This window comes from Bombyx mori, chromosome 20 (assembly GCF_030269925.1).
Source record: "Bombyx mori chromosome 20, ASM3026992v2".
Classification (NCBI taxonomy): domain Eukaryota; kingdom Metazoa; phylum Arthropoda; class Insecta; order Lepidoptera; family Bombycidae; genus Bombyx; species Bombyx mori.
Window position 1 is genome coordinate 6,322,175 of NC_085126.1, and position 27,645 is coordinate 6,349,819.

General features: G+C 38.0%; 1 protein-coding gene and 1 long non-coding RNA gene across 10 annotated transcripts; one reads left to right on the forward strand and one right to left on the reverse strand.

Moving 5' to 3' along the window:
- LOC110384711 (uncharacterized) lies at positions 1–27,645 on the forward strand. 8 transcript variants are annotated; one of them, XM_062674353.1, is made up of 11 exons: positions 1–329; positions 4,747–5,453; positions 6,106–6,180; positions 15,689–15,830; positions 17,150–17,306; positions 18,642–18,781; positions 19,461–19,625; positions 21,901–21,982; positions 23,962–24,007; positions 24,343–25,029; positions 25,736–27,645. In XM_062674353.1, exons 2-11 carry the CDS (start codon positions 5,240–5,242, stop codon positions 27,361–27,363), a joined length of 3,336 nt encoding a protein of 1,111 aa, XP_062530337.1. In that variant the 5' UTR covers positions 1–329; positions 4,747–5,239; the 3' UTR covers positions 27,364–27,645. The 8 variants fall into 8 exon arrangements, with proteins under 8 accessions (XP_062530337.1, XP_062530338.1, XP_062530335.1 ...); XM_062674354.1 differs by having other exon boundaries at positions 4,914–5,453; XM_062674351.1 differs by having other exon boundaries at positions 4,985–5,453.
- On the reverse strand, positions 8,932–13,859 carry LOC105841505 (uncharacterized). Of its 2 annotated transcripts, XR_001139603.4 has the most exons (3): positions 13,728–13,859; positions 9,474–9,757; positions 8,932–9,137 (listed from the first exon to the last, which is right to left on the reverse strand). It is a non-coding gene; the product is annotated as an uncharacterized LOC105841505 (long non-coding RNA). The 2 variants fall into 2 exon arrangements; XR_009975803.1 differs by having other exon boundaries at positions 8,932–9,757.

Sequence of the window (27,645 nt, forward strand, 5' to 3'; positions counted from 1 at the left end):
AAATCAAATTTAAAAAAATGTCAGATCAACAAAATTAAATAACAAAGTCAATTTTTAATAAAATTTCGATTTCATGCACCTACTTACATGATAAAATTGCAATATTTACGAAATAAGTATATTATGAATGTAACATGTAGTTTCGAGCAATCCAACGTCAGAATCGAATGTAGTGAAAACATAGTGAAAATTAAATCAGTGAGAAATTGACGTCTTTGATGTTTAGTGCTGGGTTTCTTTACAAAGTTATGATTGTAACTCTTAAATAATAGGCGTATTATATATGACTGTAATGAACCAGACCTCTGGTTCTCATGGCATTTTTGATTGTGAGTGAAGGATTCTTCTGTATCTGCAAACTTTTAACTAATTCATAATTGCTATTTTATTGGTAGGAATATCGTCAACTTATTTAACAAACTACCTAACTTACAATTTCCGCAATTTACTTTTTGTGTAGCTAAGAATAGCTTTGTATGATTGCAACAATTACAATATTATGAAATCCTTGATTGCATTATCAATTTATTTGAGCGTGGAAAGTAAACTGAATGTTATTCAAATTCAAATTCAAAATCATTTATTTCAACTTGGATGTCATCAAAAACACACTTGTTGAATGTCAAAATGTAAAAGAAAATGTTAACTCTATCACATCATACTACTCTACCACATCAATGACTTGTCATCAATGAATGTTTAGTTACTAGACTTAGATTTTTTAGTTTTCATTTACTTTCTATTACTGAAGAAGCAACTACCATCTTCATTATTATCAATATTGTCTAAACTGTCATTATTATCTATACCAAATGATAAGTTATAAACACCATTATAGTTCACCATCAACATATAATATTGTTTATCATTTGGTTAAACTTTCCTCTATGGTCTGTCGATTTTTGGGTTGGGTTTACCCCCTGCATCATTCCCACCCCGCGGAACCCCATGGTTATGAAGATATTCACGGTTAATGTTTTGAGGTTAAAATAGCACTATTTAGTCAAAATAAAGGAGGGAGGGGGGAGTAAGGGCTAACCCCCTGCACTATACCCACTCCGCGGAGCTCCATGGTTATAAAGATCTCCACGGTTAATGTTTTGAAGTTAAAATAGCACTATTTAGTCAACATAGTCGTTTAAAAGTTGTCGTGGCCTAACGGATAAGACGTCCGATGCATTCGTGTTGAGCGATGCGTCGGTGTTTGAATCTCAGGCGGGTATCAATTTTTCTAACGAAATACGTATTCAGCAAATGTTCACGATTGACTTCCACTGTGAAGGAATAACGTCGTGTAATAAAAATGAAACCCGCAAAATTATAATTTGCGTAATTACTGGTGGTAGGACCACTTGTGAGTCCGCGCGGTTGGGTATCACCACCCTGCCTATTTCTGCCGTGAAGCAGTAATGCGTTTCGGTTTGAAGGGTGGGGCAGCCGTTGTAACTATACTGAGACCTTAGAAGTTATATCTCAAGGTGGGTGGCGCATTTACGTCGTAAATGTCTATGGGCTCCAGTAACCACTTAACACCAGGTGGGCTCGTCCACTCATCTAGCAATAAAAAAAAAGCGTTAAAATTTCAATTATGGTCCATTATTTTTGAGTCGAGGAGGGAGGGTTGTAAGGGCTTACCACTGCACCATCACCAAGCTGCAGATCCCCCTGGTAATTTTTTTTTAATTAAAATTGCATTATTTAATCAAACTCGAAGGGAGCTTAAGTTTGAATTCGTCTTATTTCCGGCGCTGCGGGAAGAGCAGCCTTTCCGCCCTTGCGTGCCGAAGCACGGTCACTCGTGTTCCGCTCCGCAGCTTCGGCTTGATGGTCGCCTACGACCAGCCTCAGCCGCTCCGCCTCGCACTGTTTCCGTGCTCCATCACAGCGGGTGAGGACTGCTCTCCCTCCGCGCCTCCGGTTTGTTCTAAACACTAGGGGTAGGGCAGACAAGACCAGGTGGAAAGTGGGGTGCTCTGATTTGGTTTTCGATATTTTTCGAATATTTATCCAATTGTATTACCAAAAAACACGAGCAATTTTACAATTTTATATTATTATTTAATCTTATTGAACAAGATATTTTATTACAGACAGATAAAAAGACGCTATAAAAAAAAAAGCGCCATTTTACGTTCCGTTCCACAGTGTAATAAAAAGGTTGTTACTTTCTGTGTAAAAAAGTCAATATAATTGCTTATTACAGCAACAATTACTGTGCACATTAATTCCAACAAATTTATTATGTGAATTTATTAAAATAAAAAATATATATAGGTAAAAACATGACATAAAATACACGTTTACCGTGAATGGAACATGAAACGTCAGCTGTGACGTTTACCTTGACGATTTTTCCAATATTTATCGAAACTTTAAAAAATTATATCTCGTAAACCGTGAGTGTCCGCAACTTTGCAAAAGCTTTCTATTTATGAGTATATCATCATGATCTACAAAAAAACTGTGAACTTCCAAATCGACGGACCATAAAGCAAAGTTTAGCCAAGGAAGGATATTCTATATGCCAAATTGCAAAAATGGTTGGTGTTTCATGTAAAGGTGTACATAAATACTCTTGCACGAAAACGAAGTACTGGAGTAAATTAAGACCAGAAGAGATCTGGACGTCCCAAATCTACGACATAGCAGCAAGATGCTTTGTTAAAACATTATCGAAACCCAATCGACTTCCGACTGCGCCCCAAATTGCCGCTAAATTAAATGAAACACGAGAAAAGCCAGTTTTGTTTAAAAAACCGAGACGAACTAGTATTCATAAGAAAAATAGACTTTTTTTTACCTACCTATGCTGATAGTCTTGAGAGGCTATTTCAGCTTCGCTCCAACGTGTGTAGGTGAGCTCACGGGGCTCAAACCGGAGTGTTGCTAACACTGACCCTAGCAAGAGCAGTGCTTCGCAGAATCTACTACCGGATCGGAAACGCGACCCACTGAGAAGATCCGGCGAGAAACTCAGTGGGCTGTGTCTATGGCTTCATTCGCTCCTCGAGCCCTTCGTCGGGAGCGACGGGTTCGACGAGGACGGTGACCGGTGCTTCTGGTGCCTAAAAGCACCGTTAGTGGATTGGGAGGATCCGTAATGACGTGCTTTGGGTGACGTCGACTGTTTACCATTCGGTCTACAGGATCGGATATGTAGTTTCCAGCGGCCACGACAAGAGGGTTCTCATGTCGTGCCGCCTTCGCGAAGTGGCTCAATGATGCTGATTGTAGATACTGACAGAGTCGAGCTCCAGGTCATCGTTGAGGTCTACGTTCCTCAGGAACCATGGTGCTCCGACGGCTATCCTGCAGAATCGGGATTGAATAACCTGAAGAGGCTTCAAGTTGGTGCGGGCCACGTAAAATATACTGGAATGGGCTAATAGGCACAAAAATTGGATGGCAGAAGACTGGAAAAGTCCTTTATACGGATGAGTCCAAATTTCAGATTTTTGGATATTACAGACATGTATGCTACTGTGCTTACTATTAGGAATCTGGGTGGTAGCTTAATACTTTAGGGATGCTTTGGTAACAATAAGTCTGAACATTAGATAAAAGTTTACGGCAAACTGAATAAAGAAGGTTATCTGAAAATGCTACAGTAAAATGCGATTCCTAATTAATTTAATTGGCCAATATGTTGTTTTCCAATATGACAATGACCTCAAACATTCAGTTAAATTATGTCAGAGGTTCCTAGAGCAAATACGAAACGAAGAAATTTGGCTAATTATGGAATGTGTCGAAGCGAATATCCTGAGTGTAAAATAACTATTGAAATTTTATGTTTGAAAAGAATACTACAATAACAAAATTATCTGGAACGTTTTTAACAAAGAGTGCTGTTGCGGCAATATTAAAAGACTTATTACACTTAGCTAAATTTAGTCGACTGAATTCAGAAGCAAGTTAGAAGCTTCTGATTCACTGTTCTTAATTCAGTTACTGAATCAATTGTTAGTTTAAACGCGACGAAGTTGGACGTGTCGTGTGTGTAAGAGGATGGCCCCTGTATTGTCTAGACAACAAAAAATTGGTCTTAGCGTAACCCTCGCTGTCGGCTCAATTGAAATAAAAATAAAAATAAAAAGAAGATTAATATTTATTGCTGCGCGGAAAGTTAGCATATATGAACATTATGAGTGATTTAGAATCAGCAGACTTCAGAAATTATTTACGAATGGATTCGAGATCGTTTGACCTAATATTAAACCTTGTGACACCGTTCAAAAGCAGGATACAGTCCTACGATAGTCTATTATAGGTATATATATCTATTACATATCTAATCCTACGATAGTATAAAGATTGGTTGTAACATTAAGATTTCTTGCAACAGGAAATTCGTATCGAGATCTAAAATTTAGTTCTCTAATATCCCAACCCCTGCTGACAAAAAATATCCCTGAAACATGTCGGGCTATTTATAAATGTCTGGCACATTAAATAAAGGTGACTGAAATAAATACTTTTTATTCGGAAGTAAAAAACAAACTAAATCGTCCTTACGCAGGGAGACCTATGGGACGACTGAAATCATTAAGTAACTAAATGCAATTACACCTTCCTAAATGTGTTTCTAATTAGGCTTCTAAATGATTTAGTCAGTCAGAAACCATCCTTGCTACTGAATTTAGTATGCCAGCTTACTGAATGCTATATTACACTTCACTGAATTCAGTCGACTAAATTTAGCCCAGTGTAATAAGCCTTTTATACATACTACTACTCTCTTCTTAGCCGATTTCGGCCACGGCGACCACTTCAATTCCGTTTCTAATTGTCACGGTGTGCTCGTGTGTGGCTAACATAGCCGATCTTATTCTTAAACGTTAGTGCACATTGCGGGCAGGTGAGCACTCTATTACAATAGTTACAAGCGATAGCAGAAGGCGGGCGTGTTTCAGTTCATTGCGTCGCGCATCTATTTCAAAGCAGCGTTTCTTCTCAAAGTTTTTTACTTTGTTTTTCACCAAAGACTGCCATTTAGTCGTCGATTGACGAAAAGGTTTATTTAAATTTATTGAAATGAAAACATTTCACCGATGTGATTGAAAACTGCATTAAACGAAATAAAAACAAAAGTAAGAAGATATATTATGTGCATACATAGGATTTTCGAGAGAATAAAGATTAGAAAGCAGGAAAGGAAAAAAGTAAAATAGCAGTGGTGTATTTTTCACCTGAAACCGTTTTATAAGCATTTGGACCGTTTCAACAAAACTCTGGAAGTATGCCGAAAACGAATGCCGAAAAGTGCCGTGAATATCGGCAGAGGCAAAAGGAGAAAAATATGAAAAAAATAGCAAAATTTCGGAATGTCGCAGATGCTCGTAAAGTCGCAAAAAGTTCAACGGAACGTGTACGGGAATTTCGTGCACGCCGCCGAACATTAAATGTGCTACATAATAATGCGTCCACTGTACAAAATCATGAATATGATCATCGTAAGTATTTGAACATTTGGTAATCAATTAATTTCGTCGTTAATACTGATCATATCATCTTCATGCATCATAATATTAATATTAGGGATGTCCGAAATGCAATAAATTATATCATATCGATATTTTTTGAAATATCAATATCGATATGGATATTTTTATTAAAAAATATCGATATATCGACATATCGAGATTGAAGTCGTCGTGGCCTAACGGATAAGACGTCCGGTGCATTCGTATGTAGCGATGCACCGGTGTTCGAATCCCGCAGGCGGGTACCAATTTTCCTAATGAAATACGTACTTAACGAGTGTTCACGATTAACTTCCACGATGAAGGAATAACATCGTGTAATAAAAATCAAACCCGCAAAATTATAATTTGCGTAATTACTGGTGGTAGGACCTCTTGTGAGTCCGCGTGGGTAGGTACCACCACCCCGCTTATTTCTGCCGTGAAGCAGTGATGCGTTTCGGTTTGAAGGGTGAGGCAGCCGTTGTAACTAAACTCGAGACCTTAGAACTTATATCTCATGGTGGCATGGGCGCATTTACGTTGTAGATGTCTATGGGCTCCAGTAACCACTTAACACCAGGTGGGCTGTGAGCTCGTCCACTCATCTAAGCAATAAAAGATTTTTTTTTTTTTTTTTCAGATGGCTTACAAAAATATGTAATAAATAATGTACAAGAGAGTACCTTAATTGGATATAATAATAAAAGTTATGATAGTAAGTACCCGAACATTTTTGTATATCCATTACTTTTATTAATTGAAGTCATTTATAATAACAAGATAAATGTAATCTTAGACGGCTATAATTGAGGGGACTGAGCTCTGGAGGTTAGGGATTATTTTAAAACACTGACTTCACGGTTAATAATAATATATATTACAAACACTGCACTATTTACAATATTTTATATTTGGATAACGCTAGGATGTTTCACTGTCCGTGTCTAGATGAGAAGTCAGTTGTTATTACAGAAGACGATCAACTGTTATAGTCAAGTCAGTCAGACAAGTCAACGTAAAACATTTAAAGAAACATTCCGATATTCGAAAACTGTCACTTCACATGTGACAAGTGCTGCCTGCCATTACAAAAACATTCAAAGTAATTCAAACTCCAACATGTATGTGGTGTTTTGTATAGATGTTTAACCCCTCTTCTTTATTTTTTAAATTGGGTTAAAATTTTAATACCATTTTGGTGTTAATGTTTCTAATAAGAATCGAAAGTTAATATTTCTATTTAAAAAAAAACTTTTAATGAGCATTTAAATTTCAATACTAAATATGGCAGTTTCTAACCCATTTGCTACGTCAGGCCTCGCTGCAAAGTGTTTGACAGGAAGAATCATGCTGCAGTGCGCACATCACCCATCGTGTATAGGCGCTGTTTTTCAGCCGGTTCTCATGAATTATTCCTTCGTTATCAACGTGTTGGTTATAGTTAAAAAAATTATCTATAAAATTTAATATATATCTAAAATGTGTGGCATTATTTGTGAAATAGATCACTTCAAATTATTATGCCTATTAGAAATGAATTGCCATAACAAGACATGAATCCTACTTAACGCTTCTGATGATAATTGCTTCAAATCTGTTGATAGGTGGGGAATCTTTGGTAAATATTATTACTAATTTCAGCTAACGCCGGTTATAGTGATCGGCATGAGTCAATAATAAGTTAGTTAATAGAGTTAATAATATAAATTCGTGTATTTCTTCCATATCGGTCACCACCCGGGAAAGCCAAATTAGTAGTAAAAACTAAACAACATACTTGTTCTACAAAAGAAAACGGGATATATACCTAGTCAGGTCATAAATTCTGTCACATGTTTAATGTAAAATAATTGAAACAAGTTTATTCATTATGTAACCATTCATATACCAAAATGAACTTAACAAAACATAGATTCTTATGACACTAAAGTTTATTCAAAATGACCTCCGTGATTTTGAATACAGGCCTTCAATCTGCGCGGCCAGTCGTCTATCGCAGCACGAACGAGGTCCATGTCAATATCGGCGGCTGCCTTAATCAAGGATGTCTTGAGTGACTCCAAATTGGGATGAGGCTTTGAGCACGCCTTTTCCTCCAAGTGTTGCCATATCTTATAATTTAACGGATTCAAATCTGGACTGGAGGAGGGCCAGTCTTCGTGCCGGATGAAGTCGATTTCACGCGCCGCCGGCCAGTCTTGTGTGCTCTTCGCTCTATGGAATTCTCTGGCGCCGAATCTTGTTGGAATACCCAGTGCCTGTTATTGAACATGGTATGAGAAAGAGGTTCCACAAGGTTCGTCAGGACTGTATTTTGATACACAACTGCATTCGTTTTTACACCTTTCTCACAAAAATGTACCTCTGTTAAGCCCCAATAAGAAACTCCCAACCATACCATGAGCGAGGATGGAAAATGACCTCGTTGGACACGCGGAATACGGTTGCTCGCTTCTTCACTACTGTGTGCGTACACCTTATCATTTTGTTTGTTGTAGCTCTCTTGTACGGTAAAAAATTTTTCATCCGAAAAAAGAATTTCCCGATATTTTTTTCCCGCGTACCGCTTCAACAAAGCGCGGCATCTCTTCAGTCTCAGGTCCATTAGACGAGCATTCAAACGATGTCCTGTTTTTCTTCGATATGCCCGAAACCCTAAGTCTTCATTTAAAACCCTTTTCATCGTGGTTCTGCTTAACCCTATCTGAAGGGCCAACAGTTTCTGCTTACGTTTGGGATTTCTTTGAATTCGCACCTTCACAGCTTTTATCACTGCTGGAGTCTTAACAGACCGAGGGCGACCACTTCTTGACCTGTCATCTACACTAGAGTCTTCATTGTATCGTTTGGTGGTACGATAAACGAATCTTTTGGTTATATTCAAAATTTTCAGTATGTTAAAAATTTGAATTGACGCGTAACCGCAACGATGCAACGCAATAACTGCAACACGGTCTTCTTTAAGCGTCCACTCCATATTTAAAAATGAGTAAAATTCTAAAAGTTATACATTTTTATTTTCATGAACAGTTCGAAATTCGAATTTAATAAACTTTTTTGTGGCCAGCATTCTAAAAGAAAAGTTTTTACTGTGTGACAATACTTATGACCTGACTAGTTATATACGCTATAATACGAGCGACACCCCGAGCAAAACTATTACATATATAAAATTACTAATACATTTTTAAAGCCCAAATTGAAGGACCCGTACCGCTTTCATACTAGGACGCCTCTATCCGATGATTTGCAAGCGAAGTAAATTGTCCTTTCGTAATAAGGTGACAATCAACAAAACTTGCATACACCCTGTCATGACTAGTGGTCGGAGTAGGTAGATTGATTTTGTATACTTGCGTCAAGATATTATAATATGGACCTGCCATTTTATCCATAATGGGGAAGTAACGGGAAAAGTTCCGGGATTTGAACTATGGACTAAAATAAAATAAAAAAAACATACAGATAGGCTAACAAAATCTTTTATTATTAATACAATGAACAATTATTTTTAATTAAACAAAAACATAAATAAATTATTTTTAATCCTCATCGGATACAATTTCTATATTTAAAAATGTTTACATTATGCTTTAAGAAAAGGCCTAAAACGTACTTAAGAAAATTATTAAAGCTTACCTGAACCAAAATAACTTGAAGTAGAGATCCAATCTGAAAACAAATCGATGTCTGTAGATACAAGCCAAATTCGTCTTTTTAAGAAGGTACCAGAAATCATTACCAAGCCAGGGTGAGATTATTATTTACACAACACCTTAAGCTTCTTGAGATCCGCCGTCGCGCGGGGGCCAGGGAGGCGGATCTCGCCCAAGCCCTGGCCCACTGTTTCGGGTCCCCCTCACATGTCGGTCTGGGGACCGGCGAGGGGGGCCTAAGAAGACGACGTGCAAGCTGATCTCCACGCGTTTTACGCAAGAGCATGGAAGGCCAGCTATTCTCGACCCACGCTTGTTCTGGCCCAGTGGGGTATTCCGTAGGATAACTCACTTTAACCGGCGCCATCTAGGCGGGCTTCGGACAGCCTGCCGACCGAGAGGGCTGGTGGTCGTGGCGCCGACGATCGCTGGTCCGTCGGCGTCCTGAGGGGAAGGGTGATGGGAGAAATGTGCTCCGCACTAAACGCTTCACTTTCCCCCTTTGCCTTTTCATGAGTTCTGTCTCATGCGAGGTTTGGATGCTGGTTGTTGAGCGACAGGAGGTTTTAGTAAGTTCGACTCTGAGATGGACCGCCCACCATCCCCAGTGGAGGGCGGAAGTCCGGAGATTTCCTCCTGACCAAAAAAAAAAACTTGAGATGTCATTGCTGCCCGCGTCAAGTTTATAAATATCTGCAAATTTACATGCATACATTTCCTTTTTACTCTTATTTTTTATTGCTTAGATGGGTGGACGAGCTCACAGCTCACCTGGTGTTAAGTGGTTACTGGAGCCCATAGACATCCACAACGTAAATGCGCCACCCACCTTGAGATATAAGTTCTAAAGTCTTAGGTATAGTTACAACGGCTGCCCCACCCTTCAAACCGAAACGCATAACTGCTTCACGGCAGAAATAGGCAAGGCGGTGGTACCTACCCGTGCGGACTCACAAGAGGTCCTACCACCAGTAAAAACTTACTATTTGGTCAGTTTTACATACATATTTATATTCTTTGCTGTATGAAAAATGGAGCATAATGAAATATCCCTTTGTTTGGACTTGTTATTATTTGGGATGAAATTAAATGTAATGGAGTGGAATGAGAAACATGATCAAATGAATTAATGTTCTAGTAAAATCATAGAAGTTTACTAAGAATTGGGCTTTTTGGAAGAACCCTAGAAGCCACATCCAGCTGCCATATTGTGCATTGATATACATGCTAAACTTCTAATAAACTACCATTGCTACCAGTTTGAACCAGAAGAAACACTAAATTAGCACCATCACAGAATTTCGTTCTAGGCATTTCCGTCAAAAAAACAAGACATAAATTCTCTTAGAATAGTTAAAAACCAAATGTTGAAGATTGTTATTTTTGTAGCATAACATACATCAACAGTGTGAAGTTTGTTAGTGCTATAAAATTTGCTATATCCATTAATTTGAAGTAGTATTATTATTAACATGCATTACGGCACTGCTTCACTGCTGTCCTCGATAGCCTGTCTCAGTGCTAAGCTGTGTACGAATATTAAATAATATTCTGGCAACCCCATCTAATGTGACGCAGGAACATGTTAGTGTTGACGTCATTCGTGGGTAGCATTTCTGTATTCAATGATATTAAACGGTGAAAGTTATTATGTAAATAAAGTTACTAAAGTAAATTAATCGTAATGCAACGAAAAAAATATCGTTGGTGTGTAGTACCCCAATGTAGGAATACTTCTAAATCTTCTCCAAATAAATTATTCATTGATGTACCGCGTAAAGCAGATATAAGAAGAAAATGGTTAGACCTAGCAAGGCGAAACCACCAAAATATGTCTGTGACTTCACCTGTCTACTTTTGTGAAGATCACTTCGATGTAAGTGTTGAATTCATCATATGAATGACCTCTGTTAATTTTGAGTATTACGACCACTGATGCTGTAGTCAATTGAGTTCATGAAAATATATATCGGCAAGACCTAAATAATAAATATTTACGTACGATATTTGTAGGTTATTATTACAAGTGCCTGAATTATTTGTATTTTAGCTGCCAAACGACATGGAAAACTACATGCGATATCATGTAATGGGCTATGTAAAAAAAATTACTCTGAAACCTGGATGTCTTCCTTCGAAATTTCATTGTCAAACTGATAGAGTAAAAACTAAGCCATCAAAATATTCATCTCATATCACTGCTGTCACAAACCAAATATTGACAGTAATACAAGAAGCTCTAGAAGAAAGTAAATTGCAGAGTAGTAAAGAACAATCAATTGTTCGTAAGTATTTATTTGAATAGAAACTCGAACTTATTTATTCTGAAACATTAACAAAACGTATGTACTTTAAAAAAAATTAAAGTCAGGGGTCTGCTAACTGCATCTTTAAGTATGTTGATTAGCTATTAATAAAAATCCCAAACTATAATTCAACGAAACAAGCAAAGTAAATAAAAGGCATCTGAGTTCCAAGATTGAACTGGGCTGTTCCACAGTTAATATTGTAGAAACTTTAGATTGATTTTTGTGTTTCATTATTGTAAATCAAAGCTTAATCAAATCAAATTTAATTCAATGATACATCGACTAAAATGTTTAGAATTTTTTGCAATTATTTCGATAAGTATTTTAAATACATTTAATTCAATAAACTTTTAGTTTAGTTGTTGATGAGAGGTGTGGATCCATCTGATGTGACTCCTCAGAGGCTGGCTTTCCTTTGTCACTTCTGATTAGCATGGCTGGTAGTAACGACTTTGCTTTGTGTCATTGTAATTGTTTTATATCTTCTATCACCATCTAGCACATCTACTATCAATATGTTTTTCTAAGCTTAAGACTATTTAAGAAATACATTTTACTACATTGCTCGCATGCTGAAGCCTATTTGTTAAGGCAGATACTTTGAAACTCTGTGTAGTATACAGATTTTTCATGGGAAGTATATTGAGGGATTTTTGGAAATTTTTATCCCAATATTTCCATATTACTATCACACTGATAAATTAACACTTCAACTACTACCTGCAACTGCTCTATGCATTTCAAGAGACTATTTTTTTTTCATACAACCATTATGTTCTAGAATGAACACTTCATTTACCTGACTTCTATAAAGTTTGCTGTGTATCATTAAACAGTCCCATTACTCTGTAGAATTTTTGTTTTACCTGAGGTGGTAATTCAGTACAGATTCAGAGCTTAGGGGTCTTGATCAGTACTTATTACATTAGTACTTATTGTATTTTTTATATTTATTTCTTCGTTAGAATCAAAGTCTTTGTTCAAGATATTTGGCTTTCTGGCTGTACTTTTCTCGTCTAATGTGTCAGTTTCTGGCACTCATAAAACGGATGCATTTCTCACTCATAAAACGGATGCATTTCTCACTCATAAAACGGATGCATTTCTCACTCTTGAGTTTCTTAATGGGTAATGTTTTAAATATTTAGTTATTTAAATATGGTGCACTGAAATGAGTTACTGCATGGAAATAACAAGCTATGCAACACTTTCTTACATACTTTAATACATTTATTTTCACTTTACTTTCTAAAACTGTGTTTCTCCAGGCCTTTGATTTTTTATTGCTTTGATTAACCATCTAAGCTATAAAAATAAATAAATAAAACTTCATGTGAATATACCATGCGCTTTATCCTTTATACATATAAGGTACTGACTCTTTACAATCGGAATTTTTCTTCCTTAAGAGTAAATTTATGTAATGTAAAACATTTTCACTAAGAGTGCATGGAAAGATTGATAATGATATTTTAGAAAATTAATTGAACACAAACTACGGTCTGTAACCTTTTTAGGAGCTTTAACTGGCTGGTCTTTGATAAACGGCGCAATGGCGTAAGAATTTGTTATTCTAAAAAAACACCGACATGAGACCTGGACTTAGAGTCCATCAGTAAGTATCTTCAGTCGGCGTCGATGTGCCACTTCGATAAAGCGGCACGACACGAGAACCCTCTCATCGTCGCCGCCAGTAACTACATTCCCGATCCTGCGGACAGAATGGAAAGCAGTCGACGTTGCCCCAAACACGTCATTTCGGATCCTCCCGATCCACTAACAGTGCTTTTATGTACCTCAAGCACCGGTCATCGTTCTCGCCGAACCCGTCGCTTGCGACGAAGGGCTCGACGAATAAATTAACCCTCAGACACAGCCCATTGAGTTTCTCGCCTGATCTTCTCAGTGGGTCGCGTTTCCGATCCGGTGGTAGATTCTGCGAAGCACGGCTCTTGCTAGGGTTCGTGTTAGCAACGTCATCAGGTTTGAGCCCCGTGAGCTCACCTACTAATTAAGGTTACGCTGAAATAGCCTATCAAGGCTCTCAGCTAGGAAGGAAAAAAAAAGCCGACATGAACATGGCGGAACGCGGGGTGACCTCTCCAGAGAACTATTCTTTCAATAAACATTGGAAATAACGTAACAGAACATTAATAGGCAACGGCATTTAAAAAATAAATATCATCCAGACTCTTATTACTTAAACTTATTTAAATATTAAAAATCGGTTTGTTTATTTATTCTTTGTTTCACGTCGAATTAACATGATTTTGAAGCTAGGAGAGTTATATAGCTACCTTTTATCCCTTAAAAGACATCTCATTCCTACCAGAAACTACACTGCCACTTTTCCTTGACCACGCCGCTGTAATACCAAGTATTATAATGTTAATTGCCACACAAACTTGCCCAAGTGACCAAATATGATGTCATGTGGCGCAGGAAGATAAGGCCACAGTCTGATTTGTATAAAAATGAGGTCAAAGTCAACATTTCCTTGTATATCGTCCGAATCAATCTTAAAAGTGGGACGCACTTCTGTGTCGCGGTAGAAAAAAGCAGGTCGGTGATTATCCAAGGTTTTCTGAACTTATAATACGCCAAAAATTATAATAATATAACAATTTATAAATGTTGAGAGTTTTTTTCTATGTTAATTCTTCATCATAGATTCATCGATCGTGAGGGCATTAGGTACTTTTTAATAGGAATAATTTGATTATTGCCGGCGGGATTTCAACACCGGCAATTTTTATTTATTTCATATGTGTGGACGAGCTCATAGCCCATCTGGTGATAAGTGGTTACCGGAGCCCATATACATCTACAACGTGAATGTCGCCAACCACCTGGAGATATGAGTTCTAAACTTCTAAGGTCTCATAGTTACAACGACTGTCCCACCATTTACTAATATACTACTAATTACGCTAATTATAATTATGCGAGTTTGATTTTTATTACACGATGTTATTCCTTCACCGTGGAAGTCAATCGTGAACATTTGTTAGGTATGTATTTAATTACAAAAACTGGTACCCGCCTACGGGATTCGAACACCGTTGCATCGTTCAAAACGAATGCACTGGACGTCTTATCTTTTAGGCCACGACGACTTCTGAGTTTGCATCACTATACGAGTTTATCGGACGCCTTACGCCGCGGCGGCATTTTTTTGTCAAGAAAGCGTACAGTGTATTTAACATTGTCATTTACAGAATATGTTCATAAAACATATTCGTGGAACTGCCAATTACATCTTTGTATGGGATCCAGATATTACCAATAGTTTAAATTAATACGTTAGGCATTAGAAATATAATAGGAAATAGAATGGAATAGATGTATCTTTTCGCTTGTGTATACACTGAATTTTATAAGCATCCAATAATTGAGTCGACTATTATCAAAGCCGGCAATGTGACTTTTGGACAATTATGGTAAATCAGAAAAACGAATTATTGACTTTGTATTCCATTGGCAGTCACAAAACTCTTCTGAACGACATCTTAGATAAATAAATAACAATAATAACAAATAAATCTGTATTGACATATCAATAACATGTTTTTGTCCAAATGCACAGATTGCCACCTTTGATAATAGACGACTCAATTATACCTTTAAATACAAAACTATATAATAAGTATTAATTATGATCTGTAACATAACCATGATATTTATATATTCCATAGTTTATTTAATCAATTATTTTGCAAAATTTGTATTTTGTATAATATTAATTTATGTATTGTGTGTATTTATATAGTAGATACATACCTATATTTATATTATAGATATAGGTACTAACTACTAGCTTACAATTTCATTAATTTACAAGAAATATAATTGAACCTAATGTTAATTGCACCTTGCATAGCAGTCCACCTTAGACTTTTCTCACTGCGTTTTTACTATAGATCAATAGTTTATTGGAAGAGATCGCTTTTTGTGCGGTGTGAACGACATTTGTAATTTCGCATTATTATTGTTTTCGTATTGTATGATCTTGATTTGAAATCTTTCAATTTTAACGGTAAATTTAAAAATAAGTGTGGGGTTAGCTCAAAGTAAATAACAGTTTTTTTGAAAAGTAACTAAATTTAATATCACACACGTAAAATGTTCACACACTTATTGCCCGATCGCCATTTTCTTTTGTTCTCCGTCCCTTTCTTCCTCATACATTCATCCCTTTCACTCTAAACGTTCCGTTTCCCACATTAGTATGTTATTAAAATGATAAATTTTCAATTAGATATCCAGAATAATACTATATTGGACAGCTGCAAATGTCGAATGATTCGGTCGTTGGCTTCAGAATTGATACACGGAATGAAACCGGATAGCGAAATCTGGGCGAATATGAAGACGCACCTCGAAAGCAACAAATTGCTGTGGTAAGTGATTGCGGATTGTGTACTTGTGATAAAGCTGTACCAGTCGACTGTCGCGGTAGATATCATTATGCCGGCCACTCATGTGAAGGGCCGTGAAACATTCATTCGCAAACTTAGCGGCTGTGCAAATGGGTTCGGTACTCAATTTGCGAACCCGTTTGCGCTTCCTCCTACACTTGTTTACGAATGTCTCACGATTTTCTCCTCCTTTTTAATTCGTCAATAGAACATTGAAGAGAAAAAGAGTTTTGAATTCTTTCCCAGACATCATTAACAGCCATGCTGTTTTTATGGGATTTCTTTTTGATGAAGATACGCTACACAGTAGACGTCACGATCTATGAAAATAGCGAAACGTCCGTTGCCTTCGCAATCCTGGGCGCAACTGGTCACACGAATGTGTGGGAGACTACGCGAAGGATCGCGGTTCGCGCGCTTTGATGTCTGTTAAAAAACCGACGCAGCTTGGAAAACCACGAATGCAGCGAAAACTTTGCATAATCATTTGCAAATGTCGTCCTACACTTGCGGGTTTGCGTATTCGTGCGAATGTGAGTGACCGGTATTAGAACAAGGCACGAAACGGTTTTCTTAGTGCGAGTTTGTTAACGTTCTCGATAGCGTAAAAGTTAACTCGAATTTGTATGGAGTTGGAACGTTTGCCTACGTTTGCCGATAGGGGCGCTGTTTACACTAAGCACACAGTACTTGAATTACCACCAAAAATATATATATTTAAATAAAAACCTCGCTTACAACACTGTAACAGATTGCCGAGCCTTGTTGTTCTTTTATTGACTTATTGATTTAGATCCGGATCCGTAAAAGTATTTGCGCAAGAGAATCCTGTCTACTGTATGCGCACGAGTTGATGTCCATCGGGGCCAGAGGCGACGCGCAGGGGACAGCTCGCCCCCACCTTCGCCCGCCTCCCCGCATTTGTCTGACGCTGAGTGTTGTCCTTGACGGTTGTCACGCGTGCTTATCGATATCGAAATTTTACGCTAACGCTATTGTGTATTTAACCATGACTACTCCGCTTCCAACAAGTTCAGATAGAAAAAAACCTACTGAAAAAAGATACATACTGATTTCGACTCTGATCTGTCGGTTGTCTTTTCATTTGATAGTGATTGAATTGGAATTTAAAAAATATTTTTCTCTCTGTTGTCTAAATCGGTAGTTATTATCGACATTACCATAATTAACTAGGTCACAGCACTACCGCATTCCTCAGGATGGACATGAACTCGCACGCCTACTGTAGATCTGGTTGGTACACCCACGGACATCTAACGTTCTTAGCAATTTGTTAACAGGGACCACATGAAAACTGTAGTACTGAACAAACTGAAGAAGCTTTACGCGGCAGAAGATAAGAACGAAAACTTGCCGGCTAACGATCGAATGTCGCAGGCGGATTGGCTATTATTCGACTTTGCTCTCGTCCACGAGAAAATAGACCTTATAGAAAGAGTAAGTTGGCCGAATATCATAAAAACAAATTACATTACTATTACAATTATAATTACAATTAATGTTAATGTTTTATGTATGTTTATTTATATGTATTTTTCATTTTATATTAGATTTTTTCTTTTTTTTTTAAACCTTAGTTTAAAAATCATGCTTTAATTCCTTTTATATAGTACACTATTCCCCTCTTATACATCGTATTTCTCTCTACTAATGGTTTGCTGGAAGAAAACTCATGAAGTTAAGCTCGCCTTTGTACAAAGTATTTAGACATTCTTTAAATCTGTTTTTTATTGTATTTTCTTTTTGTGTACAATAAGTATAAATAAATAAATAAAATAAATACAATTCCATATTCAATTTTTTTTATTATATATCAAATCTTGTAACGCTTCGATCAACAATAGTAATTACTATTGTTGATCGTAGTTGTAACGCATGTTTTCGAGTGTAATAATTATTAATAATAATGATGTCGTTTTGAGGTCGATTATATACATAGTAAATCGTATTTTGCTACTCACGATACAGACTATGCCTAGTGTGAGGATCATTGGTTATATTTTCGATGCCATCTGCGTAATTTCTCAATTTGTTAAATATGTAAATAGTATTCTAGGTCATGATTTAAGAGTTTATGTAGAAAATTAATTATTATAAAAAAGAACGTTTTGAATCGAAAACATTTGAATATCATTTTTTTATTTATTTAAATAACTAACGCGCCATTACTTGCCATTAAATTCGTACTATTGGTACTTTGAAGAAATACGTGTTGTAAAAGTGTACCTTAGGTATTGAAATAAGAGAATTTGCAGTAACATTCTTTGAGTAGAGTTTGGTAGAGTTAACATTTTCTTTTACATTTTGACATTCAACAAGTGTGTTTTTGATGACATCCAAGTTGAAATAAATGATTTTGAATTTAAATTTGAATTAGTATTTCGGCGCAAAAATCTAACCTACCCGCCTTTACTGAATGTGAGCCAGCACGGGTTGGTAACAACACCATTCCAAACATCAGCGGTAGGCAGCGGCTTGACTCTGCCCCTGGCATTGCTGAAGTCCATGGGCGACGGTAACCACTCATCATCAGGTGGGCCGTACGCTCGTCTGCCTACAAGGGCAATAATAATAATAATAAAATCTGCCGATTTGTGTCTCAAAGCACAAGCATGCGTTCAGAGTTGAATGATGGGTCAGTCGTTAAATAATATAATAGAGACTACGATCTCGTGTCTCTAAGTGGGTAGCGGTATTGATGCTGTGATGTCTATGGGCTTCGACGACACATTCCCATTCAAGCAATAGAACGTCGTGATATCTAACTTTCAGGATGGTATGAGATCTCAAACTCAGGATCTTCAGCCGTTGATTGATCTCTTCGAGCTGGTGACGAAGTTTGACATAGAGGACAGGTCCGGAGACAGTCGGGCCGGCGCCTGGACTGCGGCCACCGCCCTCTACAACTCGAGGTAATTATTTTCAATTGCATAGATGAAGGAACGAGCCCATGAAACACGTGGCGTTAAGAAATAACCAGAGTACGTGGATGGAATGTTAATTTTTTTTTTTATTGACCTTGTAGACAGACGAGCATACGGCCCACCTGATGGTGAGTGGTGACCGTCGCCCATGGACTTCAGCAATGCCAGGGGCAGAGCCAAGCCGCTGTCTACCGCAATGCCTGCACTCACCTTGAACCGTGAGTCGCAACACTCGTATAGGAGTAGACCACTGGTTTACTGGTGGTAGGACCTCTTGTGAGTCCGCGCGGGTAGGTACCACCACCCTGCCTATTTCTGCCGTGAAGCAGTAATGCGTTTCGGTTTGAAGGGCGGGGCAGCCGTTGTAACTATACTTGAGATCTTAAAACTTACATCTCAAGATGGGTGGCCCATTCACGTTGTAGTTGTCTATGGGCTTCAGTAACCACTTAACACCAGGTGGGCTGTGAGCTAGTCCACCCATATAAGCAATAAATAAAAAAGACCAGGTGATCTGAGACAGAGCTGAGGAACTGAGTCTTGCAGAATTTTTAGCGAATATTACCATGCCTTAAAGTGCCCAAAATATAACAGTTTCTGACATTTTACATACCTGCTCGCTGTAACCGTATAATTGTATTGCCTTAAATGAATCGTTCCTTTACAGGGGTCATCAGTGCTCACCGATGCTACTGCAGAAGCGTTGGTATCAGCTGAAGGAGGTGACCAGGGAATCGCTATATGAGTACTGGTACGCCTCCCGCGTGAACTCTCCTTCGTCGGCCGAGTCTATACCAAGACCAACCAAATTACAGAGAGCTGTGGCCCAGAAGTATGTAAACATCTTCAAAGCTCATTTCGAAATTAAAACATTTAGGGGAGAATTTGTCTTCATCAACGATTGGGGGTTTGAAAGATATTGAGTATGAGAGTTGAGTGAGTATTATTTTAAAGTTAAATGCGTAATAGACAGTAATACGCAAGCAAGAAAGTAATCTAAAGGAATAAAAGAAACATTATATTAACAACTAGCGACCCGCCCTCGCTTCGCTTCGGAAACATTAAAACACACATGAAACAAAAAAAAAACAAAAAAAAAGTAGCCTATGTTCATCAGGGACAATGTCGGCTTCTAATGCAAAAAGAATTTTTCAAATCGGTCCAGTAGTTTCGGAGCCTATTCGAAACAAACAAACAAACAAATCTTTCCTCTTTATATTTATTATTAATTAATTAATTAATAATTAATTAACAACTAGCGACCCGCTCTCGCTTCGCTTCGGAAACATGAAATTTTATTATTGTTTATTTACGACATCACATTAGAAACCTCAAAAATAACAGTATTTCTCCACTATTTAATGGATGTTATCTTCTTCTTCTCTATATATAAAAATGAATTGCTGTTCGTTAGTCTCGTTAAAACTCGAGAACGGCTCGACCGATTTGGCTAATTTTGCTCTTGAATTATTTGTGGAGGTCCAGAGAAGGTTTAAAAGGTAAATAAATGAATGAAAATGCTCGGAATTAAATAAAAATAACAATTTTGTTTTTCCTTTGATGTACCAACCATCGGACGGATTCCTTTTGTCTTTTATTTATCGATTGAGGCACTACGAAGTCTGCCGGATCAGCTAGTTATACATATAAATCTTCCTCTTCAATCACTCTATCTATAAAAAAAAAACCACATCCAAATCCGTTGCGTAGTTTTAAAGATTTAAGCATACATAGGGATATAGGGACAGAGAAAACGACTATGTAGTGATTAACATAACTTCAAGTCTCGCGTTCCCGCCAATAGATAGCGGGAATGTTGCCATTGTTATTTATTGTGTTTCTTAAATGTATAGGGAAATATGTTGACGATTTATTACTGGTGGTAGGACCTCTTGTGAGTCCGCGCGGGTGGGTACCACCGCCCTGCCTATTTCTGCCGTGAAGCAGTAATGCGTTTCGGTTTGAAGGGTGGGGCAGCCGTTGTAACTATACTGAGACCTTACAACTTATATCTCAAGGTGGGTGGCGCATTTACGTTGTAGATGTCTATGGGCTCCGGTAACCACTTAACATCAGGTGGGCTGTGAGCTCGTCCAACCGTCTAAGCAATAAAAATAAAATAAAAAAAGATCCTTATCACACATAACGTTTGAAGATATTAGTAGCTCACACCTATACTCCGCGCGCGAGCTCCGAGGATTCGGGGGCTGAGGAAGCGGGCGGGCGTGCACCGCGCCCGACCGTCGCTTCATACCCCGCACTCTCCCAGTACTAGTGTTGACATTAACGTGAGAGTACGCTTACCGACTCGTTGTTTTTAATTTTGCGATAGCAGTGTTAATTACGTGTGATTTCTAATATACATAGTCTTACACTTATAAGTATTTTTGTTTGCACAAATATCTATTTAATTTGATGAAAAGGGAATGGCGAGCACTAGCATAATAAACATGTCTTAGCATTAGAGGAAAAGGTTGTCAAATCATTTATTATTGAAGTGTGTGAGGAGAGTGACATCAAGAGGAAAGTACATCAAATTCTTCAACTACTGATTAAACTGATTGCGAGAGTAATTAATAAGATTTCGCATTCATTTTGTTCAATTAAAATCAGTTCATTAAATGAAATTCATACGTGATCAATTGTTTTTATTTATTTCAAGTACATAATAGCCTCATAAAACTATTTTATAATTTACACTCGCACGGAGGCTTAAGAGGTGTTAGTATCGATAGCGCAATATCGACTAATTACAACACTAGCTCATTACGTCAACATTCCTTAAAAATCCTCGGAGCTCGCGCGCGGACAGTAGGTGTGGACAGAGATGTTGTTTATGTCATGTGTTGTACCGTAATTTCCATAAGTTTTCGAAGGAACCGTTTATCTTTAGTATCCCACTATTAGAAGAGTTGATCCCTAACACCTGCAACTGAATCTAGTGCTCATTATTGCCCCAATACATGGACCTCTGAAGCTAACTCACCTCAAATGCGTTGATTTTCAAACGAGTCCACAAGGATTGGCTATGTCCCCGGCATTGTCTATGTTAAGGAACGACTGCAATAATGTGGTCCTCGGGCAATCACTGGAATGTTCTATTCCAGATACCCGTCAATAATAACGAGTGCGTTTCCGGAATGGCGGGAACTGATCGAGAACAGACTTGTAGTAATGTCTGAAGACCTCGTAAGTCCGAAATCTTAGTACATATCTGTTGTTAACTGTGTCTGTTAACTTTAATTTATACGCTAACTAAACATAATATTGTTACGCGCTGGGGTTCGGGATAAATAAAACTTCCACCGAAGTACAAATAATTTTAGGCGTTTTAAGTGTTAAATAGACTTTTAATAATTAAAACGCCTTAGGGACACTACAATTCGCACTTCACTTCTTCCGCTTCGCTGCCTATTTTTTCGGGCCGGGGTTGATCCTCCTACGAAGTCCCCGCGCCTAGGGGACGCGCGGGGACTATGTGGGACTTAACGATCTACAAGGTGTTGGGAGAAGACCGCGGGCCCAAGGAATTTTAGGGCCCTACTTACTAAACGACTCCCCTGCACTCTTACACCCGACGTCCGATCTCCGTCCGGGGTCAAAACCCGGTCAGAGTAGGGGGGTCCCCGCGGTCAACACTTCAACCAGACACGCGGCGCCGTTAGAGCCGTTCCAGCTCCATAAAATTTTGAGTTAACTCTTACGCTATCGAGAACGTTAAAAAACTCGAACTAAACACATAGATGATCCGTTCGCTGTTCCGTTTCGAGTAAAACCGATTACTAACTGCTTCGTGTCATCTTTGCAACGCTTCTACTGTCGATACGACAACTCTACAATTATCGAGAACATTCCAGATGGGACGGGTCGGTTCGGTATTCATTTCCGCTGTTTAATAGTTTTCTTTTTTTTTTTTTTTTTGTCTTTTTAGGCAGACGGGCATACGGCCCACCTGATGGTGAGTGGTTACCGTCGCCCATGGACTTCAGCAATGCCAGGGGCAGAGCCAAGCCGCTGCCTACCGCTTAATACTCTCCACAAGCCTCGTTTGAAGAAGGACATGTCATAGCGCTCGGGAAACACCGTGGAGGGGAGCTCATTCCATAGCCGGATGGTACGTGGCAAAAAAGATCTCTGGAAACGCACTGTGGATGACCGCAGTGGCTCCAGGTAGTATGGATGAACTCTACTCCGGCGGCGGGCGGTGCGATGGTAAAAACGAGATGCTGGTATCAACTCGAACAATTCCTCAGAGCACTCCCCATGGAACATACGGTACAAAATACAGAGGGAACCGAAAGTCGTCGTGGCCTAAAGGATAAGAAGTTCTGTGCATTCGTATGTAGCGATGCACCGGTGTTCGAATCCCACAGGCGGGTACCAATTTTTCTAATGAAATACCGTAGTAAACAAATGTTCACGATTGACTTCCACGGTGAAGGAATAACATCGTGTAATAAAAATCAAACCCGCAAAATTATAATTTGCGTAATCACTGGTGGTAGGACCTCTTGGGAGTCCGCACGGGTAGGTACCACCACCCCGCCTATTTCTGCCGTGAAGCAGTAATGCGTTTCGGTTTGAAGGGTGGGGCAGCCGTTGTAACTATACTGAGACCTTAGAACTTATATCTCAAGGTGGGTGGCGCATTTACATTGTAGATGTCTATGGGCTCCAGTAACCACTTAACACCAGGTGGGCTGTGAGCTCGTCCACCCACCTAAGCAAAAAATAATTATTATAGAAGCATTACACTTCTCGAGTGTTCTCGATATTACTAGTTCTTTTGATCTTCATTACTACTATTCGACGACAGATGGCGTTACTTTTACCGGCGTAACAATATTATTTAAGTTATAGTAAGTCTCTAAGACATCCGCGTCGTATACTTATTTAACATTTATTATTTAACTTCGCTTTTAATTGGACTTTCGCGCCCAGTCACTGCTGTTAACCTAAATTTTAAAATTGCTTACTCGGATTCACTGTCTACACAATTTTTGCATCTACTTATAACAAAGATCTAAATAATCTGGTAAAGTGGTACATTTTATTTATTAATAACTAAACTCATAGCGACCTCTGTATTGGCTGGCTGAGACATGAGCGGTGTTAGTAACAAATAATACTACATGTACAGATCTTATTAGTTTAATTTTAATTCACAGGAAAGGAATAATTGGATGAGCAACGCGGAATCTCCGATAGACACTGGCAAGTTTATTTACACTTCATTATATATTCAACTAGATGACTCGGTGAACTTCGTATCACCTACATAATATTATTATATTTTGTATAAAATATCATATCACTTTTTTTACCTACATAATTAAAAGCTACACTGTTCTACACTTAATAAATTTAAAACTTTTTGATATACCATATTTTTTTGCGTAAATTTATAAAAATTATGGTTTTCGGACTCGCGAACACGCGACCTATAAGCCAGACGGCAAAGACCAGTAAGCACGGGAAATTGTAGACTCTTAAAATCAAATAACAATCAATTACAAAATACCAACTAACATTCTAATTTTTTCTTCCAGAATCTAAACCAGACTTAGAAGTCGTTGAACCTTTCATAGAAACGATAGATGTGGACCAAGATTTGGACAACGAAACAAGGGAGCACGGGAGAAGAAGCGAAGAGAACACTGAAACCAATGGAATGATTATTGAAATAAAATCCGAACCTAGAGATTTTGAAGATCTGATTGACTCATTACAAAATACCGAAATACCATTACACACTGGCAAAACAGGAAAAATGATCGAAAATGAAACATGCAATAATGTTTCTGGTGAAGATGTGGTAAAGACCGAAAAATATAGAAATATTTCTCCCATTCTTGATCACCTTCGCGACACGACCCAAAATTCAAATGAAACAGAAGCCAAATTGAATATGGATATAGTACCGAAAATTGCTGGTGTCTACGGCAACGTCGATATGTTAAGTAAAATTATAAATTTGCATGATTCTCAAGTAAGTACAGAACCAACAGCTACAAAAGTAGTTGAAGATGAATCAATGAGAGGAAATGAAATTGAATTTCACCAAGACGATGCAACTAGCAATGTTTCTAATGCAATAAAAGACAGAGGCTTGGAAGACACAAATATAATGTTGAAATGTGAAACAGAAGACCCATCGCATTTGAATATCTTTGATAATGGAATAGAATTTGCTGATAATAAAATTCAGTTTATTGAAAAGGACCATGTAAATACAGGTGATATTTATATTTACACCATTTGTAATTTATTCCACTTCTTTGTTTTTATCATACAAAGTAGATTAACTTTATTATCTATGAAGTCGTCGTGGCCTAAAGGATAAGACGTCCGGTGCATTCGTATCTAGCGATGGACCGGTGTTCGAATCTCGCAGGCGGGTACCAAGTTTTCTAATAAAATACGTACTTAAGAAATCTTCACGATCGACTTCCGCGGTGAAGGAATAACATCGTGTAATAAAAATCAAACCCGCCAAATTATAATTTGCGTAATTGCTGGTGGTAGGACCGACCTCATGTGAGTCCGCGCGGGTAGGTACCACCACCCCGCCTATTTCTGCCGTGAAGCAGTAATGCGTTTCGACTTGAAGGGTGGGGCAGCCGTTTTAACTATACTGAGACCTTAGAACTTATATCTCAATGTGGGTGTCGCATTTACGTTGTAAATGTCTATGGGCTCCAGTAACCACATAACACCAGGTGGGCTGTGGGCTCGTCCACACACCCATTTAAGCAATAAAAAAAGTTATTTATGTAATAGGACAAGACGTTATATCGGGAAGATCAATTCTAAACAAAATATTTGAAGGGTGTTTTCTTTTTTATTAATATTAATAAACATTTTTCAGAGCTCATCGAATATTGGCAGTGTTTAAAATAATGACAAACCTTTTTTTTAATTCATAATAATTTACTATTGCAGCTTACGCTATTCAGATAAAGAATGAATTCAGGTTACCGAATACAAATTGTGAAAATGCAAATAGTACACAAACTTCTGAATTTACCAAGCAACCATTTGTCTTAAAGGAAGGCGAAGAGAAAATGTCAAAAACCGAGTCGCATCGTAATGACATAAATAACAAAAGCTCAAAACAACTGAACGTTTCCGAAATCGCTGCTAAACGACCGACTGAAATCAGTAAAGTGATGACTGGAAATAATTCTGATATTAACAATACAACAAACAACGACTTGTTCGCGGAAAGTAAAACTGCTGAAAAAAATGAGAATAGAACAGACGATAGTATGAAAGTGAAGATGTCTAGTTACTTATTTCATAAACCCCGAAATCGTTCGTATGATCCTACACAGCTTTGCAAGAATCCGGACTTTAACAAGAAGTTGAAAAGATTAACGGATGCATTCTTAAGTTCGCCGCGTAACAGGGTACTGCTCAATGCTTGCAGGCCGATCACTGTTGATGTAATGAAGGCGATTGAATCCAAACTGTTCAACGGTACAGTGTACTTGAAGGACTGCGACCAACTGAACTCGAATGTTCCAGACCGCGGCGCCGTTAGCGACACTGCGACGCGAGTTCCTTCAACAATCGCTTCCCGGAGCTCTACAAATATTCGTTTAGTCAATCCTGATCATTTAATGTCGCTATCGAAATGTTACACATCGAATTTAACACAAGAAAGTTGCGGTGATGCGATGGAGATAAACAGGAAGATCAATCAACCTGATATAACAGAAGTTCCTTGCTCAAATCAAAGTTGGCTGACAATTGAAGTGCCTCCCCTTACCGTGCGAACTAATAATGAAAGCATAACAACTCCAGAACCCAATTCAACCCTGTCATGTAAAGAAAAAGAAACCGGTATTTCGTCCAAAAAGAAACCAAGAAAAGAATTTTCAGTTGTGAATGATGGTTTTCTTACCCTCGACCTCCTCAACAAAATGTTACTGAAAATCGATGAGGATGAACATTTTTATAATCCTTCCAAAGTAAATTTTGGTACATCGTCTCAGATACTGAAGCCAAACGCAAAAAAATTCATTCTTCAGAAAAACAAAAGTATTCCCAATGTTGAAATACAAATCTGTCCCTGTAGGTCTTCTGTACAAAATACAACAAAAATGGTGTCAGCTGTCGAACTGTTGAGTGAGCGAAATTATTCCGCTGCGAGTGACAGTCCTAACGTTACAGACAACATCGTGGCTGACAGTGAATGTAAAATCGTTGAACCGGTATTCGCGCAGGAACAATATCAGACTTACAAACATGAAATGATAAATATGACATCTAACGTAAAGACTCTAGTGATAGAACCAATCTTCAATCATGTTGCCGAACAATCTAAAAAACTTATGTTTTTGGCGTCGCTTGCGTCTCAACAAACGTTGGATAAACGGAAAGCAATAGATGAAACTTCTTACGTTAATGTAGAAAATAACTACGAGATCGCTGGAAAGATCGTAAAAGTTGACGGAAACTTCAATCTAAATAAAAGTATAAATAATGCAAACCCTCCCCACAGTAGACGCATATTGGGTCAAACACGTAAACCACGTGTAAAAAAATTTAGTGATATACTTACATAGTACCCTAACGAGACTGACATTGTGTTTGATCAGAATACAGTGATGGATGATAATGTAAACATACCAGTTAATAGCTATGGTACATATCCCGGACGTCCATCTGAGAACAAATTATAAACGGTGCATCAACGCAATAGATCACGCCGATCGTCGAATTGGATACATAACAAATCAACCCACTACTTGTTGTCGAGTCGGCACTGTAACAACTCACCGAAATTAGAAAAACTTTTTCTCTATTCCAAACTTGATTTATGAATATATGACAGTATAAATAATAAA